At 48.4% G+C, this 18,218-nt stretch overlaps 1 protein-coding gene across 1 annotated transcript in view; it reads left to right on the top strand.

Moving 5' to 3' along the window:
* The first annotated feature begins 526 nt into the window (after nt 1-526).
* The window catches only part of LOC144143613 (prestin-like), a 74,980-nt gene continuing 57,288 nt past the window's right edge, over nt 527-18,218 (top strand). Inside the window, exon 1 of the mRNA XM_077675451.1 lies at nt 527-828. Coding sequence (XP_077531577.1) covers nt 798-828 — 31 coding nt within the window. The 5' untranslated portion in view covers nt 527-797. The remainder of the gene's footprint in view (nt 829-18,218) is intronic.

Here is an 18,218-nt window from a genome sequence, read left to right as displayed (position 1 = left end):
GCGGAGCGCTGCACGTCAGCGCCTCCACGCCTAGAAAAGCAAGAAGCTCATGAAGTGAGAAAGTAAAAACAAAAAAAGGAGTAAGAAAAACGTTCTGGGTGTAAAACGGTTGTGATAAAATCGTTATGTGGAGGTGGAGTAATTTTTGGCAGAGGTACTCTGCGGCCCCGTGATCTAAGTACTGGATGTGTTGGTTGACTACGTACTGCAAGCATTTAGGATTTCTAAAAACAAAGTTTAAAAACGTGCTGCAGGGTCTTCTTAACTGTAGCAGACGCGTGAATCAACGCTGCTTGAATAAGCACATTTTAGTTTATCACTGCGTTGCAGTTTTACTGAAACGTTCTTCTTCTGTTACGCGAGCGGACCGAGTACTTGCGCTTTGGGCGGCCTTCGCCCCTGATTTCAACCGGGCAAAAAACAAAACACGGCAACACAGCGCAAAAAGAATGATTGCATTCTCCGCTGCACGTGCTGTGTCCAATGATGCACGCACAGGCGTCCAGCTCGCGCTATCACTGCGCAGCTGTTTTATGCCTTCCGGTCGACTGCGCGCTGCCACTACCTGCCCTCCGGAAGCACTGCGCACAGTCCCGACTGACGAACGCATCTATGAACGATCGCGCACAAAATTCCTGAGCACTGTCCTCGTCCCGCCCAGAGTGAATGCTGCAGGCGTGCTGGTTCTCCGGTCAGCCGGCGCGCTTGTTAGTTAGTTAGCTGGCGAACAGTGACACAGTTCCACAGCGGTGAATCCATCCGGTGTCAGGACAGAGGAATTCACCCAAGAAGTGCCAATGGATCCACTAGACGACGGTGACAGGGACGGTAAGTCGAGAAAGGAAGCTTTCGAAATTGGCATGCCCACAGTACAGTCGGTAAAATGCTTTCTGTGACACGGCTTTTTCTACCTCCGGCATTCTGCGGTGTTTGCTTGAAAAAGTTTGGAGGAAGTTGGTGCACCATTAAGACGTCATCGCGGACCACTTCAGTCCCCAACACTTGTTTGAAGGATATCCGTCAGAACGTTCCGTCAGCACTTTCCAGGTAGAAATCGGTCCTATAGACGACCATTTTACCGACCGAGAAGCAAAACCACCGGTGTGTTCGACATTTCAACGCACGTTAACGATCCCCGGTTGGTCGAAATTAATCCGGGGTCCTCCATTACGGCGTGCCTCATCGCCTGTGTAACGTCGGCGCGTTGAACCGCGTAATGTACTGACTGCGTTCTCGGGGCAGAGCACCGCTTCGCCCGTGCTCCGCCTTTTTTTTTTTTTTTAAGCTGTTTCGGGGATTTTAACTTGAGTCTTGATCTGTCGGCACAGTTTCTAAGAATGTTTTTATACGTAGTTTGTCGTACCCTTCTTCAAGGATACGGGATTATGGCAATAACAGGCGTACTCCTGAAGTATTCAAGCGTTGTTTTTGGCAAATATATTCCAGTCTAGGCAAGGGTTTAATTTTTTTTGTACTTTTGGACTGCCAAAACAACGCTATTGCATTACTGGGTAAGGCGGTGTGCTGTCGAGTCCACAGCGGTCGAATTGTAGCTGCAGCAGCTGTTTCGTAGCCTAAGTTGTCGATAGGAAGAGCCCGACTATCGCGCTTTCCGTCAAAACAAAAAATAAAATAAAATCCGCTCCGTGGCAGGGTTCCGGACAGCTGCACGTTTGGGCTCCAAAATTTAGCACGGGAATGCTCTGATTGTCGATTTGGACTGGAACACTAAGACAGCTTTCCAATTCGCCCCCAGAACCGCGAGGCATGGACTTCTGGTGTCGAGGCACAACCTAACCAGCATTGATTTTGCGAAAACCTACGACTCGATGCTGGAAATTTTAACGCATGAAATATTCGTTTCAGAGTTTTTCCTCTGTTAAATAACAAAATGGAATAACGACTGTGTGCGACGTTTCGCTGCCCTTTTAACGTAAGATGGTGGAAACTGATCCGTAGCTTTTGACTATAAGGTACTCGTGATAGCCAACACAGTTGTACCTTCGTCCCGTAAATACGGAATTTCGCCTTTTTGTAGTGCAGCCGCACGAACGCACGTGTAAACGACACGCGGTGTGTGCTGTAATTTTTGCTGTCCTCGGTTAGCAGGGCTACATCCCGTAAATACGGAATTTCACCTTTGGGAGCGCAGCTGTATGAACGCACGTGGAAACGACACACGGTGTGTGTGTGCTATCATTTTTGCTGTCCTTTATCCAGGAATTTATGGCCACAGTTTGCCGCTGACAAAGTACAGCTTTCCAGTTTCGCGCCAGAGTAGACGGGTCGTTATGTCACCGCTCGTCTAAATCACAGGATTGATGATGCTGAGAGTCAAGCGTATTTGTTGTACTGGTGCCATTTTTATTGCAAACTTGAAATGCTCGGCAACCGGAAAAACAGACCCGGCTAAACGAAAAAGAAATGCAGATGCCTTGCTCAATCAGACATTCCGCTGATGGGAAATGCAGCTGCATTGCTCAGTCAAAGATCCCGCTGATGGTTACACAGGGAATGCGAATAGGACAGTGACTGTTCGTGCTGTTTGACGAAACAAGCCAGTAATATCTACATTATGAGCTTAGTGTGGTGGCTTTATCTCACCTGGGTGCGTCATTGGGAAAGCGAATGAGTGTACGCATGGCCAGTACAATACAATCGAAGGTAGGAGCGGACGTCGCTACCTAAACTGTTCAAAGGCGTGCGGCAGTCACCGCAGTCAATATGGGAGTGGGTCATTATCAGCACCGCGTGTGCGGGAAATGGCAGTGCACGGTGTTCATCTTTTAAAGCGAAGCTGTAGTGTTCTCACTGAGGCCGTCTGTAACGCGAAAACACCGAAACAAAAGAAATAAACTCTTCCGGTGGCCAGAATAGTGCCTGGGCCCCTCGCCTTGTGTATCCGGCGTCAATCCGATTGCTTTATTTCTACTAAGACGAGAAAAAAATGGCCGCGTATCTTCTCCTTTCGTTGCAAATATCGACGAAAGGCGATAGTCAACTGGCGCCCCTGCCGAGTAAACGCATCCCTTCTCTTTCCCGCTTACGTTTCACGCTGTTCCTTTCCCTTCTCGTTCTTTCCAAGATAACACGTTAATTTTTGCTCAAGTCAATCCAAATTTACCGCGTTCCACTGCGCCAATTCGGGTGCCTCAATTCCAGCGCTGCCGCACGGCGGTGACGCACGTGAATCAAGGTAGCATACTAGTACAACGTTTATAGAACCACATCGCCCTACTCTACGAGCGTTCTAAGCGGAACGCGGAACCTATCTAACCTTTCGTTGCGGTTGCCGTATGATTTTTGAATTCCGCCAGAAGTTATAGTAGCGCGAGCAACATCGGGCAATAGTTTTCTGCAGTTGATATAGTATTTCATTTATTATCGCAAAAACCACGCATCCGTGAGTTTTTTTGTAAAAGAACACTCTCAGTGGCTAAGGCGTTGCGCTGCTGAGCACGAGGTCGCGGGTTTGATTCCCGTCCGCGGCGGCCGCTTTTCTGATGGAGGCGAAAAGCAAAAACGCCCGTGTGTACGAGATTTAGGCACACGTTAAAGATACCCAGGTGGTCATAGTTAATCCGAAGCCCTCCACTACGGCGCCCCTCATCGCCTGCGTTGCGTGGGCGCGTTAAACCCTAAAAAATAAAGGAACATTGCAAATATCACTTATGTATTGATTTTCTTCTTTATATTTGCGTAATGTCTTGCCCTTGTTCAACAATGTTGACAAGTGTAAACACTGACACCGGACCTACAAGACTATTGCGCAGCTTCTGTTTCACTCTGATGGGGTGGATGGATCAAGACACAAACACGCACACCGACCGAAATTTGTGCGTTTAAGTAGCCCAAGAAAGACGGGCGTCTTTAACACTCAGACAACAACAAAAGAATCCATCGCGAGAAAGCTTCCCGTTCAACCATAGCCCTCGTTTGACGTAGGGGTGCATGATTATAGTTTTTCCTCTAAGGGCGTACGGGTGGGGTCCACTTGATCTGTGCGGGTTGAACCACCCGAATTCGGTGTTTCCGGCGCTCCAACCCATGGGGCGAGCTAGCATTTTATTAATCCTTTTACAGCGCAGTTAAATACTACTTGGGCCCTGTAGAATTTTAAATCGAAAGCTGTCTTAGCGGGACTGGTGGCATCCTGTAAATAAAAACTAATTTATTTCCCCGTAGACCGGTTGGTCGACCGAAAACCTCTGATATGATCTCTGGACACACGGCGCTTGAGTGAAACCAGGCTTCCAGTGTGCCAAAACGGACACATGAAAATCGCGACAATGAAACTGTTCTAGATAAGATAATGCACGCATATATCATGAAGAAGGAATACAGTAGCATTCCTTTATCTCGTAAACTCCGTATGGGTATACATTTAGGTCGTTCGTAGATGCGTTTACTGAGTGCGCTCAAAATCGTCACATTGGTTCGTTATTCAAAAGTCGCTCGGGTTCGTTCTTCGATATTTGGGCCTTTAAATGTTTGACGATCGATTGGACGCACTTTCAGCGCAGGTTTTCACGCAGTTTCGATGTGAAAAAGCTTTCGCGTTTCTCTGAACCTTTCTCTATGAAGGGACGGTAAAGTACTTTGTGTCCGTGGGCAAAAACTCCAACACCTATACGTGTCACGAGGCATTGCTCTTGTGCAGCGTATCATCCATCAGCAGTTTTTCCACAGGTCTCAGCATTCCGCGCGCTCGGCGATGATCGATTGTGCTGCGTCGGCGAATAACATTTCCGGTCCCCGTCTAGCCTCTGTGGCATTGGCGAGCAGCGGAAATGTCAGAACCGACGACGTGTGGCAAAAAAAGTAACAAATCGCACGAATAGGTGGGAATCAACGTGAAGGGAAGATCAAGTTCTATGCCGTTCCGAATGCATCCCACACAAAGTGGAGTGCGGAGCACTTTAGGGGTCTGGCTTGTCGTCGTAGCTCGTTCGGGGTCCCGTTATCCAGCCGCTGCAGTCACGTGGCGTCACGCACCCTAACAGACGCTTCGAAAAGATCACACAGGACACCCGCTGGTCTAACAACTGAAAAGAACCACTGAGAAGGTCTAACTTCGAATATACCACCGCTTCCCCTGGCCAGGATTGAACCTGGGCCCTTCGCGTTGCGGCGCCGATGTCAATCCCATTCCACGCAGGCGCACGATTCTCATAGGCAAAGTGTTGGGGGGGGGGGGGGGGATCTTTGCGCAGTGCCGCTGCCACGGAGGCTGTCATTGCTAGGCCGCAAATAAGTACACAATAAAATAAAATGAGAAAAAAACGAAGCTCTCGCTAATGGGCATGACTTGAAGGTAGCAAAGCTGTATGCAACCTACCCGACCATCGCGGCGGTTTAAGTCCACAATTGCAGCCGATTTGCTTCGTCTTTGCCGCCACAACGACCTTCACTCCATCGGTGTTACAAAAAAGTGTAAGCGTATTTTTTTTTTCATTTTTTTGAAGTGACCATCATTGGATGCCACTCTCAGGGGCGTACGCCGTGACGTGTCTTTCGCGTTGCGAGCAAGTGTTGCCACGACTACGGCGAATGCTGGAATTTTTATTTTTAGCCAATCTTGGCCCATCTCCGTAAGTGCATATGCTTGCCTTGACGAACGGGCGCAGGGGACGCTGGGGCGGTCGTGTCGAGACACGCGCACGCGGGCGCTTGGTTTTTTAACTGCCTGACGGTCACCCCAAGGTCCTCGCTCACGTTCGCGCGCTTGGGAATTTTTTGGTAATTAGCTGCGGGCAGAAACAAATTACCATTTGCTAAGCAGTTTCGCTTTTAAATTAATGAATTAGCGCAATAATTATCCAAAATTATTGGAAACTCAATTGAGTGTCTCTTCCTAGGCTTCTTCACGGGCTGTCGCACCCTCCAGACTACTTTCGGTATCAACGCCAGGTTGATACTGAAACTAGTCGAGAGGGCGCCCCGGCCCCTTTGGCAAATCACTGCTGCGCATTTTACAGCGTTCACATTCAATAAAACTGGTTTAATTTTTGTGGTACTTCTCTGCGCTGGAAAACGAGATGCACAAGGAGACGACACGCTTCCGTCGGCGCCGCGTATTGGTTTGGTCGGTGTCCGGAGCTAATCGATGGCGCTTCGTCGCCGCCTCGAAACAGCAAGGGTTGCTTCGCTGACCTTGGGGGATACAGACGCGCAATCAAGTTTTTCCTGGGTTTGTGCCTGGAGTAATAAGCTTCGATTTAAAAAAACAGAACCAAAGATGGTGCTTAGAAGGGGTTTGATGTGAGTGCTGGAGAGGATGGAGAGAGGGATAGTAGCCTTGCGATTGAGTAGACTGGGTGGGTTGAGGTGCGCCCGTTCAAGAATGATGCGGTCGGTGGGCGTTTTGGTAGAGACGAGTGATCTGGGAAGTGCGGTACGCTTCGAGTAGGTCCGGCACGATGTTGTGTAGACCTAGGGCTAGGAGTCGTTCGGTTGCGGCGTGTGTAGGCAAGGGAAACGCTGCAGTATTCGCCGCGAGCTCGACATGTAGGTGGCGTCAGCGTCGCGCTGCTAGTGTGGATGCTCCGCTGAGCGGCCCGTAAGAATACACACTGTGGGCGCGCTTCGTGCCTTTTTCCCGCCGTATGTGCGCACGAAAGGTGCAAACATGAGTGGTATGCTGTATTTTGGTTTCTCAACGTTCAATGTATAGCATGGAAGCGGCAGACAGTTTTCATTACAACGCCAAAAAAAGCGACGACTCATCGGGAATCTCCGAATGGCCGTAATTGTGACAAAGAACTTGTACGCTGTGGCTCGCAGCAAGCTCGATCTTTCCAGACTACAGCTTTGAGCCTTCAATAAAAGCATAAATAGAAACAAATCAGGAAGCATCGATATCTGAAATTCAGTTTACAACGGCAATCTCAATTGCTTTCTCTGGTAGCATGACGCATTCTTGCATTTGTGGGATGCCCTGAAATGGTAACAGTACTTAACTGCCAAGAAATTCTTTCCAAGAGCTTACGATATTTTTGTGTGTTCAAAAGGCAACATAAAATTACAGAATTTTGATCAGCGCAGAAATATAAATGTTACCGCTCTAACAGGTCTTTTAAATTATATTTTAACGACTATGAAGGAAGGTTTGATGAATAACGGTTTCGGATCACTTATTTACGGCTTTCGTCACAAGTGAACTTGCGAATTGAATTGTCAACGCACGCAGTACAATCAACATCTCATGTTTAGCTAGCTTTTCGCAAAGTGACAAGCAGGTTTGCAGTGTGCAAACCAAGCTTCTGGGCCCTCACAGTGAGCACAAATTTGACCATTTGCGTTCCTTTTAAAATCTAGCAGGTGCCTACAACAGCGAAATGTGTTTGCATTCCTGCGTATAAGGTCGCTTAGGAACCCTAAAGATGGCAATAAATGAAGTTTTGCTGTTGCAGATGTAGTAAAACATTTCTTTTTTATTTCTCGTTGCGAATCAGCGCAACGGGTTCCCGGTAACTACTTTGTTTTGAAAACTGAATATCGCCTTTGTCTTGGCATTTAATTCTTGAGGATTGGTTAAAAAATGAAATTCTGTGCATTTACCGTAGTTTTTTTTCGGGAAGATGGGGGGGGGGGTCCTGCCAACGTTGCAAGAACAGCGAGAAGAGAACGCATGTAACGCGAAAAGCCAAACTATGGTTATCAGTATTACTTACAATCGAAACTACACTAGGCGTCGTGTTCTGTAGCGGTGAAAAAGCAGTACGTATTTCTAAAACTTATTAACACCACTTTGGTCCGGGATTGTCCAGGAATTGTGGCTCGCCTTTTTCAAAATTGTATTGAAAGCAAGCCATGTGGGAAAAAATTAAAAAATTGCCCCCACCTCCCCGAAGGGAATCGTGAGGAAGTGCGAATGCATTTCTTGCGCCGAGAGTACACGGCGTAGTAATTCTGCCATCGCCTTGAGAGGCGCAGTACCGGCGAGGGGGAGCTGTCAGGCGAGGGGAGAGGCGCACGCCGAGGGTGAGTGCAAACCTAACGGGGGGAGAGGCGCGCCAGCTGCATAGCATGTGACGTCACGGCGCGAGGAGAGGGGGAGCAGACTCAAAGGCGCCAGCGCGCGGTCACGTGGGAGTGTGACGTCACGGCGCGAGGAGCGGTGCGGGAGCCGGCGCGGGCGCGCGCAGCCACGGCGCGGGAGGCGGAGCGCGCGCGGGTCACGTGGGGTGTGACGTCGCTGCGCCGTTGCTACAGACGCTCCTCTCCGCTCCTCGCGCCGTTGCTAGGGGAGAGGAGGAGGAGCAATGCGGACGGCGGAAGGTTCGGGGTCGCTTATAAAGTGCATCGCACTTTAAAAAAAAACAGCTAGTCATGGCACACACCCCTCACACATGTGGGCAACAACGTGCATTATATTACGCGTTTTCTCCTCTTTCTTTAAACTTAGGTCCACCTTAAGAGGTTAAGACAGGCATTTGGTTATGCTGAGTGAGACACGTTTCTGGACAAGGTGATTCATGTCGGATTTGGAAATGATATATATGAACAGGACACCCGAAATGCCACATGACAGACGCAAATTCACAACTGCTTAATTTTACCGAAGAATCCCCCTAAATACTCTTGCCCATCCATATAAACGTACTTTAAAAAATACGTAAAATTAGCAACTCGATACAGTTGAATAAATGTTTATTCCTCCTCCTCAGTATCAACTGTCCAAAAATGGTACTTATTTTAGAAAAGGTACGGGAAGGACACGATCATAGAGGCGCTTACGGGTGTAAAATACGTGTCCAGTAATATATGGGCGATAGCGCACGGGTCGTGTGCAGTGTAAATGTTTTTGTTTGTTTCTTCTTTCTAGAAGGACACAGCGCAAGTTTACAAGGCTGTGGAATTTTCCCGCATATGCACAGGTCTTCTCGCTTCTTACCCGTTTCGCGTACTAAAAATAATCACCACGCCACCTTCAAAAAGCACCCTTCGACGTTCAAGAAACGGCAGGCGACTGCACTCAACAATACGAAAAGAGCAATGTGTGGAAGCAATGTTTATAACACGTTTCACACTCAAGCGGTGACCAGGGCAAAGGTGTTTCGTGGAATTAAACCAGCGCAGTAATCCGCAACGGCCGCTCATTTTTGCGTTTCTAGAGGAAATGCGCAAGCAGAGGTAAGTATGTCATTGCTTACTGCCAAACCAGCACACATATTGGTTGTTTCGTCGTGTGCAGCACGCGTCTTGCGCCGCACGCAACGGGAAAAAGCAGACGACGCGAGAGCGCCATCCACACTAGGAGCGGTTCGTCCCGCCGCCGCCAGGGGCCGACTGTGTTCGCGCTCGGGGCGAATAGGTACAGTCGGGGACTTAATTTTGCAGACCACGCGAGCGCGTGGCAAAAGCCACCGATGCGCGCTCTGGAGGCCCGGCGCCTGTTGTCGAGACCGGCGCGGCGCGCATGCGCGTGCCTGTTTTACTAGCAGGCACGCCAATTTTCTCGTTTCCTGCAGCAATGCTGCAATGGTCACTCAAGCACCGCATAGCGACGCCTGTGTAGCATTCCTTTCTTCCCGTTGGCACATTTGAGGCCTAACGTGACGATTGCGAGGGCTTTACCGCAAGTGCTCCTTGTGTCCTGAGAAACACTTGCGCGCAATGTTTTATTTGTTTGTTTTGTGCTTTATCGTTTATAGCCGATGAGACTAGCGGCTTGCGAACGGCGTCCCCGAATGGAGCGCGTACGAAGCGCAGTCTCACGGTACCGCGCTACCGACGACGAAATGCCAGCTCTATGAATAGCGAGCCTTTCTTCGCCTTGTTTGTTTTGTAATTTGGCCACTGAACATATATTCCAGCTCGCTCTCCGCTGCCCATAAAGTAGGCGATTTGCAATTTTTATGGAAGAGTTCCTTTGTTGTATTTTTAATGTTTAATTCATTACTTTAAAATGATTGAAAGGCATACTGTTATAAATTGTCTGTTCGTTGAGAGCGTAGGCATTATTCAAAACGGCACCTCGGGTTCCCATCGAAGAACGCCATAACATTAATATTAATGTTATGGAGTAATATTAATCGCTACTTAGGGCCTTCTAACCACTGAAAACAATCAGCTTGTCCTCCTGTTTTTCGCTGCGACGTTCCGTTGCTAAGTCAGTCCGTCCCAGACACTTCGGGTGCAATGCAGAGCTTTTAAATAAATACGTGGTCATAGGCTCCTCATCGCACCTAAGCTAACCTAAACCACCACAACTTACGAAACGAATGCGCAGACCTGGTCTAAAGGGAATTTTTACGAGAAACAAGTCGGAGAAATAAAGAAAACACGTGGAATTGCTTGAGCGCTAACATAGGACGTAAACATTGGAAGGCACGATGCTAACGCAGGACCAACAGGCCGAACAGTGAAATCGGTTTACCAGTTATAGAGCAGATTACGGCAGCTTTCAAAGCTAACCACTAGACAGCGTTAAATGTAATAGGAAGTTACCGCCCTCCACTGACTTTAAAACGGAATGTCGCGTCAAGTGCTCGATAGTGCATGAAATCTGACTACGAATCAACGGGGAAGGCGAGGCACGTGAGTGGGTTCGGTGCCCTCGGTGAGTGGGTTCGGTGGACGTCCTAAGATGGCGGAACGGCTTCACAAAAAGGGATGTGAGGGAATCTTCTGCCCACTGATGATCCAAACTTTGGATAAAAACGCCCATTTCTAGGTTCAGAATTTACATATTTTTAGCTCTTTCCACGCAGTTTCTCAAATTCCCTGCCAATTTTCTCGCGTTCGCTTTTTTCAACAGATAGATGGTTGTGTGGTTTCCCGCTCGGTTTTGGGTGTTAGCCAGCGCCACATGAGTCTATTTTACGTAGCCTTCCGGACGCAGACGCCGTTCAGAGAATCAAAGTTTAAGCGTAAACCATTGATTGTGGGTTTAACGCGCCGACGCTACACAGGCGATGAGGCGCGCCGTAGTAGAGGACTCCGGATTAATTCTGACCACCTGGGAATCGTTAACGTGCGCCAAAATGTTGAACACACGGGCGTTTTCGCTTTTTGACTCCATCATAAAAGCGGCCGCCGCGGCCGCGAACCGAACCCGCGTACTTGGGCTCAGCAGCACTTAAGCGTGCACTAAATTACTCTACATCTGCCGCTCAGTAGCATTTGACTATGTATTTCACAATTTGTACGACACAGCATGCTGACTTTGTGGGTTAAAGAATAAGAAGACATTGTTGGGTAATTGAGGCAATTTAACACAGCTCCGGAACTGCTGGATCCATATCTTGACAGACAAAATAAAGGGCTCTAAAGTAAAATAAAAGCCCAACCCGTACCACATAAGTATCACGTGTGACGCCAATTAAAAAGAAACAAACGGGACCGAAGTCGAAAAGAGTTTTTAAGAGACAGGAAAAGAATAATGAAAGAAGAGAGGTCTATCACGCGAAAGCATGCCAGGGGTTGGGAGGCAATCAGCGGTATTTTATTTAAACGAATATGCCATATCTTGACAGTACGCCGACTGAGGCGCACCCGAAATACTTTTTTTTTTCGTATTGCGCAGGAACACATGCGAACAGCCTTCAGCCCTTCAGCCGCCTCCGCTTCATACTATACTAGCTCGTTCTCATGGAATATTCCTCCTCTACGCTCCATGTTGTTTTATAAACTGAATTTAAAACTGTTTCGGATGCTTGTGGCTTGCGGGAACATAACTGCGGATACTTCAACATAAATCCGACGAGGTGTTTAGAGCGCTGTTTAAAAGAAAAGAGTAATAATTGACGCGAGGTGCGGTGTACTGGCAATAATGTTCATTTTTACTCCACTACTCCTAAAATTTCCCGCATCTATTAGGGATTCCTTTTTCCCCCCTTTTGGCCAAAATTACAGCCGCAAATTCCCCGCACTGAACATCACTGCTTCTGCATATCTTTTCCTTCATGTTCGCAGTGCTCGGTGGAGTTGTGGTGAGCTTTTTATAGCTGACAAATAGCTGGCGGCTTTATCGCATGTGCTAATGCATGCCGCCTTCGTGTTTCGCATGTGCGACGAGGTAGGCAGCTGATAACCCAGGAAGTGCAGGGGACGGGGAGAAACGCTTACACCCGTTCCATCTCAGCGGCAACAGATAGGCCAGAAAACAAGAGAAATGTAACGGTGACAGACCTGCCATAAATTTACATGTGCCGACTCTATTCCTGGTGTATGGGTGCATAGGTTTCCGCAAGACACGCATTTTCTAGCTGACGAGTTCGCACCACGTGCGCGTTTGTCCGACAGCTCTCTGAAAAAAGGCGGCCGCACTGCTGACATGCCGCTGCTGTTGTGTCGCGTTTGTTCTCGTGCGCTTCGCAACTTTTTGCGCCGATGCGATGCGGGCTGTCTGAATGTAGACGGATGGACGCATGCTCGACGAGCAGGTAGATTACTAAAAAAAGCCCACGACATGTACGTTTATATGGCATAGCATGCGGCTGCGAGAAAGTGCGTCTGCCTATACGGCTGAGTTTATGTGAGAACGCTAAATTTCGTGTTTTGTGGGTGTATACTGTGAGCGCTGTGGCAGAGCCGCCACCTATCCGCCTGTTGCACCCATCGTTTGGCAGACAGAGCTTGCTGCTATGGCCGGACCCCGATACGTTCGAAAAGAATTTGGGAATCTGTAATTGACGCTATCTACTGGGTTCTCATTAGAACACCTTTTAGTTTACTTAGGTTTACAATCTAGGCATTGCATTGGCTTTGGATCGCCTTGCCTACATTTTGACCGCGTTTTGTAGCTGGTGATGCAATGGTGGCGTCGGAATCACTCCCAATGGGAGAGGCGCTTCACAATAATGCACACGCCATGGTGGCTCAGAGGCTATGACGTTGTGCTGCTGAGCATGAGGTCGCGGGTTCCATTCCCGGCCGCAGTGACCGCTTTTCTGATGGAGGCGAAAAGCAAAAACGCAAATGTGTACGAGATTCCGGCGCACATTAAAGATCCCTACGTGGAAAAATTAATCCAGAGCCCTCCACTACGGCGCACCCCATCGCCTGCGTTGCGTCGGCGCGTTAAACCCTACAATCAATCAAGCTTCACAGTGATGTGATGGATTTGGTTCCGGACACGACTGGCGACCACGCTGCCGACCTGCGTTCTAGCACCTATACGTTGGGGAAGAAAAACTTTACTGCGCACGGGCGACACTTGCTGAAGTCCCGTATAGTATAACAGCAGATCTGTTTAAGCTGGATCTTGGTCCGGTGGCGTTAGCAAAAAAAAAAAACTCAAAGAAAAAACTGCGCCGCCTGTAAAGGGTGCACCACAGCATATAGGGTATCACAAAAGTGAAGCTTGCTTTCGCGCCTGCTCCAGTGTGACCGCAGGGGGCATACGTGTATGCGAACTCCTTACTATAACATTTTAAAGATGATAGTCTTTTTTGGACTGCTAAAACGCAAAAACGTGGCGCAGCTAGCTCTAGTGGTGAAAGGCTGAAGAAACAGCAGAGCTGGTGGTCAACCTAGCTGCTTCCGCCTGCGACCCGCTGTTAGTGTGGGGGTCCGACCGATACGGGCTTCCAAAATTAGGCTAAACTTGGCCTCACCCCTCAACACTTAGCCTAGCCTAGCCTAGCAAAAACATCGCAAAACGTAACAAAATTGAGCAAATCCTTGCAAGACTTAGCAGATTCGGAAGAAGCTAGGTCGACCCCCAGCTCCGCTGGTTCTACAGCCTTGCTCCACTAGTGCCAGCATGCCAACTTTTTTTTCTCTCTATGCGTATCAGCATGCTTGCCGATCTTACCATCACGCTTCCTACTTTACTTGCTTCTGGCCGCGTTGTTGTTTCCGTTTGGTTGTGATTGTCTTTCGCAGACGCCTGACTTCCATGGCTAATAACCCCAGCTGTACCGGGCAGCTAGCACCCAAGGGGAATCACCCGCCGCGGTGGCTCAGTGGCTAAGGCGTTGTACTGCTGAGTGCGAGGTCGCGGGTTCGATTCCCGGCTGCGGCGGCCGCTTTTCTGATGAAGGCGCAAAGCAAAACGCCCGTGTGTACGAGATTTCGGCGGACGTTAAAGATCCCCAGGTGTTCAAAATTAATCCGGAGCCCTCCACTACGGCGCGCCTCATCACCTGCACTGCGTCGGCGCGTTAAACCCTACAATCAATCAACCCAAGGGGAATCGCTCAATGAGCCCTGTAAAGCGTAGCGTTAAAAATCAAAGCCCCTTCCTTACGATACACATGGTTAAAACGGGAAGTTTTCTCCCGTGCAACCTGAGTCAGTCAGTCCAAGATCCCAACTGCTTCGATCGCGTCGGAATGGCACAATCGTAGACGTACTCAAACGCGAGGGACCCAGGTTCGACTCCCACCACGGGAAGCGTTTTGTTTGCTTGAGGTACTTGATGTGCCTTTGTGGAAACCCATTGTGAAATTCGGCTTTTTTGCAGTTCGTTTTGGGTGTAACGATTTGGACGTATCGACTTTCGACTTCGAAGACGTCGGCTTTCGACCAGAGAAAGCTTGGCGTTTCAGGCAATTTTTACTCCAACCACGATCGTCACCATCGTCAGAGAAAGGTGGCTTTTTTGTAGGGCGTTCTGAGCCATTGTCGCCAGTATTGAGGCATAGAAAGCTTTGCTTTAAAAAGCGCGAATCCCGCCGAGATGCGACTGTTTTGCGGTCGTGTTTACATTTCCTGGCGCCCCCCGCTGCATTGGCGAGAGTAAGAGCGGGCTGGCTACGGTGGTAGACAGCTAAGTGTATTCTGAGGGGTGGTATATGGTATTGAAAATAGCACGTCGTACGAAAGGGCAAGATTGGCGTGGGCACCCAAATAAGAAAGTCACCTTAATAGCTCCGAAGGAGCAGAAAAACTTGGAATCAAAACTACGCCAACCGCACAGGCTAAAAAGGCAAATAGGTTGCACGCGTGGGGGAGAAACGTGAATGCTAAGTTTCAGGCGATATAGTGAAAAAAAAATATTTCGTTGCGGAAAAATTGCGCGACCACGGTAGTGGAACAGGAAAATTCATCAATGCTAAGCTTAGAGGCCAGTGGGTCCTGATTTGTTCCTGTGCCCAAAATTCTGAGGAGGGACGATGAACGGGGAACATGAGTAAGACGAAGGCGAACGAACTGGTTTATTCCCAAAATACAAACGCATTGGTGAGAGTCAGAGGGCTGAAAAATTTTAATGCATTCACTTTGGTAATCTTCATATGAAGCCGTTGTCAACAATTTCTATTTCTCCGTGTGATAAACTTGTTGGGGGTTCGCTAACGCATTCTTCGGATAAGGAAAATATATAGTAGCTATTTCTTTTTTTGTGTGTTCTTCTATGCCTGTCAGCGTTTTTTTTTTCGAAACTCACCCTACATCAACCAGACATGATTAAAGTCACAGTCAAACCAAACGACACAGAAGGGTAAGTGGCAATATGCGCGAGCAGGCGCATATATTGACAGTGTTACCATGTGCACGTACAATGTGATGGCCTCGTGGAGAGAGAGAGAGAGAGAGGGGAGAGAGAGAGAGAGAGAGAGAGAGAGAGAGAGAGAGAGAGAGAGAGAGAGAGAGAGAGAGAGAGAGAGAGAGAGAGAGAGAGAGAGAGAGAGAGAGAGAGAGAGAGAGAGAGAGAGAGAGAGAGAGAGAGAGAGACGGAAACTTTATTTTGAACCTTCTGTCCGAACATCTTCTTGGCTTCCTGGCAATCTTGATGGCTTATTCTGGTCCCGTCATGTTTCTGATGTGGGTTAGTAATCTGGTCCAACAGATATGAAGCTCCTTAGGTGGTGTGACCCACGCCTCCCTACGAGAAGGGCGCTCCTTCGAAGAAATATATCAAGTAACTTACTAAATCAGGAATTTGAATCAACGCACCCATTCAATCAAGCCACGTAAAACCAGGCATTTGTAATATCAGGCAAAAAGAAAACTGTTCACGAGGTGCGGCTGAAGACAAGTTTCTGGTATAGGAGATATTCCCACCAACCAGGTCCTGCATTTTCAAGAGACTTGTATCTTTAAAGGTGTCCTGAGATGGGTTTTGTAGCTTGAGCTAGACTGTCCGAGGTTGAGCACTTTCGCGTGGCTCCTGGAGAGCCATGTGCGCAAGCGCGAGGAGCAGTGACGTCACACGACGCACAGAACGTTGCTCGCTGCACGGCGTCTCTCTCACACCCCACACGCCCAGCTGCTTTGCCGACCTCCGTTCGTACGTGGCTGCCCGGTCTACTTGATGACCATGCGAGGGGTGGCCGAGTGGGGAACCGATGGTTCGTGCGTCTCAGCAACACCGGCGTGCGCCTGTGGAATCGGCTTAGCTCTGGGGTGATTAGTGACGCTGCACCGGAGGTGCTTGATAAATATACATGTCACACAATGCGTATACCGTGTGTGTGTCATTGAAGCAGCAGTAAGTACAATAATCTAGCTGATCATAGACAAACAGGAAAGCTAAGAATAACCTGCTGAACCTTAGCTCACGCTACGTATATTCTGGCGTAGCCAAGCTAAGCCACTGCTAATTCTTTGGGGGGGGAAGGGGGGGGGGGGTATAGGGTTTTGCAGTGAAACTGCTATGTATTGAACTAATCTGTGACGTAATGGTCCGAACTTGATTACAGCATTTTTTACGAGCGTAAAAACACCGGAAAAATGCAAAAATATTTCGTGTGTGTCTGCGCTTAAATAGCCGAAGACATTTGTGTTATACCGGAGTATAAAGCAATGACACACCCGTCTCGACACTACCCGTTTTTTGGCGGAAGGATACCGTAATCGCAGGATAATGACGCGCGCTGCGCGAGCGCTCCCCCTCCGTTTCTAACACAACGGTTTCATCGGTTTCATTTGTTTTCTTGGCTCCTGTACCAGAAATGTACCTTTGCACCCTCTTCTGTGATTCGCTGTTTCGAGCATGGCCTCTACGTTGTTTTTGTTATGAGGAAAAGAGCATGCATAGCCCGTGCTTGTGCCAACTACTGCCACAGAGTTTCATTTCATTGCTTCCCGTCAAGTCATGGTCGCAGGAAAACGAGGTGGGATCCGCTCGGACTTCTGAGTGAACCGTGTTGCCTAGTATCCTCAGCGCACTTTGCTGTTTAGTGTTACCGGAAACTAGTTTCCGTTTGCCGCTGAAAAAGAAAGGACGTTTTGGCACTCCGTTTGAGTTTCCCGTATTCCGGCTTAACGGCTGCCGCAATGCAACTAATGACATCTGGCTAATTGGTCTCGAAGCAAATGACACAAAAATTTGTTGCCCAGGAGTGTTCACTTCCGCTTGAAATGGCTTGAATCTTGGACAGTTCAGATTTTTCTCACAATACATTAATTTCCTTTTGAAATAGTCGTAGACATCTCCCGTGAAGCTCACAAAAGAAACCATGATGCCGATGCCACCATTTAGTGGGACAAATTAGCACCAAATACCTCGCACCATACTTCACGCCACTGATAATTATTTCGGCATAAAATGAGTAAAGCGTATTGTAATAATTAAATTACGAAGAAAGTATACTACCTTGCCCAGCACTATTTTATAGGCGTCAGAGAGCTTTGCGAGTTCATAAACGCATCTGAACCATTTGAGGAAGCCGAAGCACGAGTAGGGGCGGCGATTTTGCTCACCCATCTGGCAATTGTCATTTTTCGTGCTCCTGGGCATCATTTAGCAAGAATATTGTAAAAAAAACATCCACTAAAATGACTTTTATCGGCTGTACCAAGCATAAAGTGCCGAACGTAGTGCATTTTTGTAATCAAGATGCGAGGGCACACTTCGCCGGCGCAGGGGACTACGTGGCGACGGTAAAACCTCAGTCGGTAAGTTACCGTTCACGGTAACTCTCTCGCATGCACACTCGACTCCCGCAAAAATGGCATACGCAGTACCTCCTGCTCAATGTCCGTAAGGACGAGGAAGCTAGCTCAAAAAACGCGTCGTCGTCCTATGTGCGACCCACCTGCAGACGTAGCCATGATAACGATAGACGCCCCAAATCATCGAGGCGATGCTCTAATAAATATCGGCTGGAGTGTCGCATCGAAAATCGCAGACATTTAGGGGAGTTCAGGAGGGCAACTATGAAATCCGTGTTTCTCTTAGGACTACTACGTCATTGCAAGGAGCCGAGGCAACAAATAGTCCCGTTTTGTTGGAGTACTAGCTTTTGTTACCCTGAGAAAATATGCCTACTATTTCTCGGACTTACCTCTACAAGAACTACAGTAGATTTCTGAGACAAACAAAA

The sequence above is a fragment of the Haemaphysalis longicornis genome, unplaced genomic scaffold (genome assembly GCF_048455015.1).
Source record: "Haemaphysalis longicornis isolate Haplotype H1 unplaced genomic scaffold, Haemaphysalis longicornis Haplotype H1 scaffold_6, whole genome shotgun sequence".
Taxonomy (NCBI): Eukaryota; Metazoa; Arthropoda; class Arachnida; order Ixodida; family Ixodidae; genus Haemaphysalis; species Haemaphysalis longicornis.
Note: the sequence above shows the minus strand (reverse complement) of the source record. Positions and strands in the feature narration are given on the sequence as shown.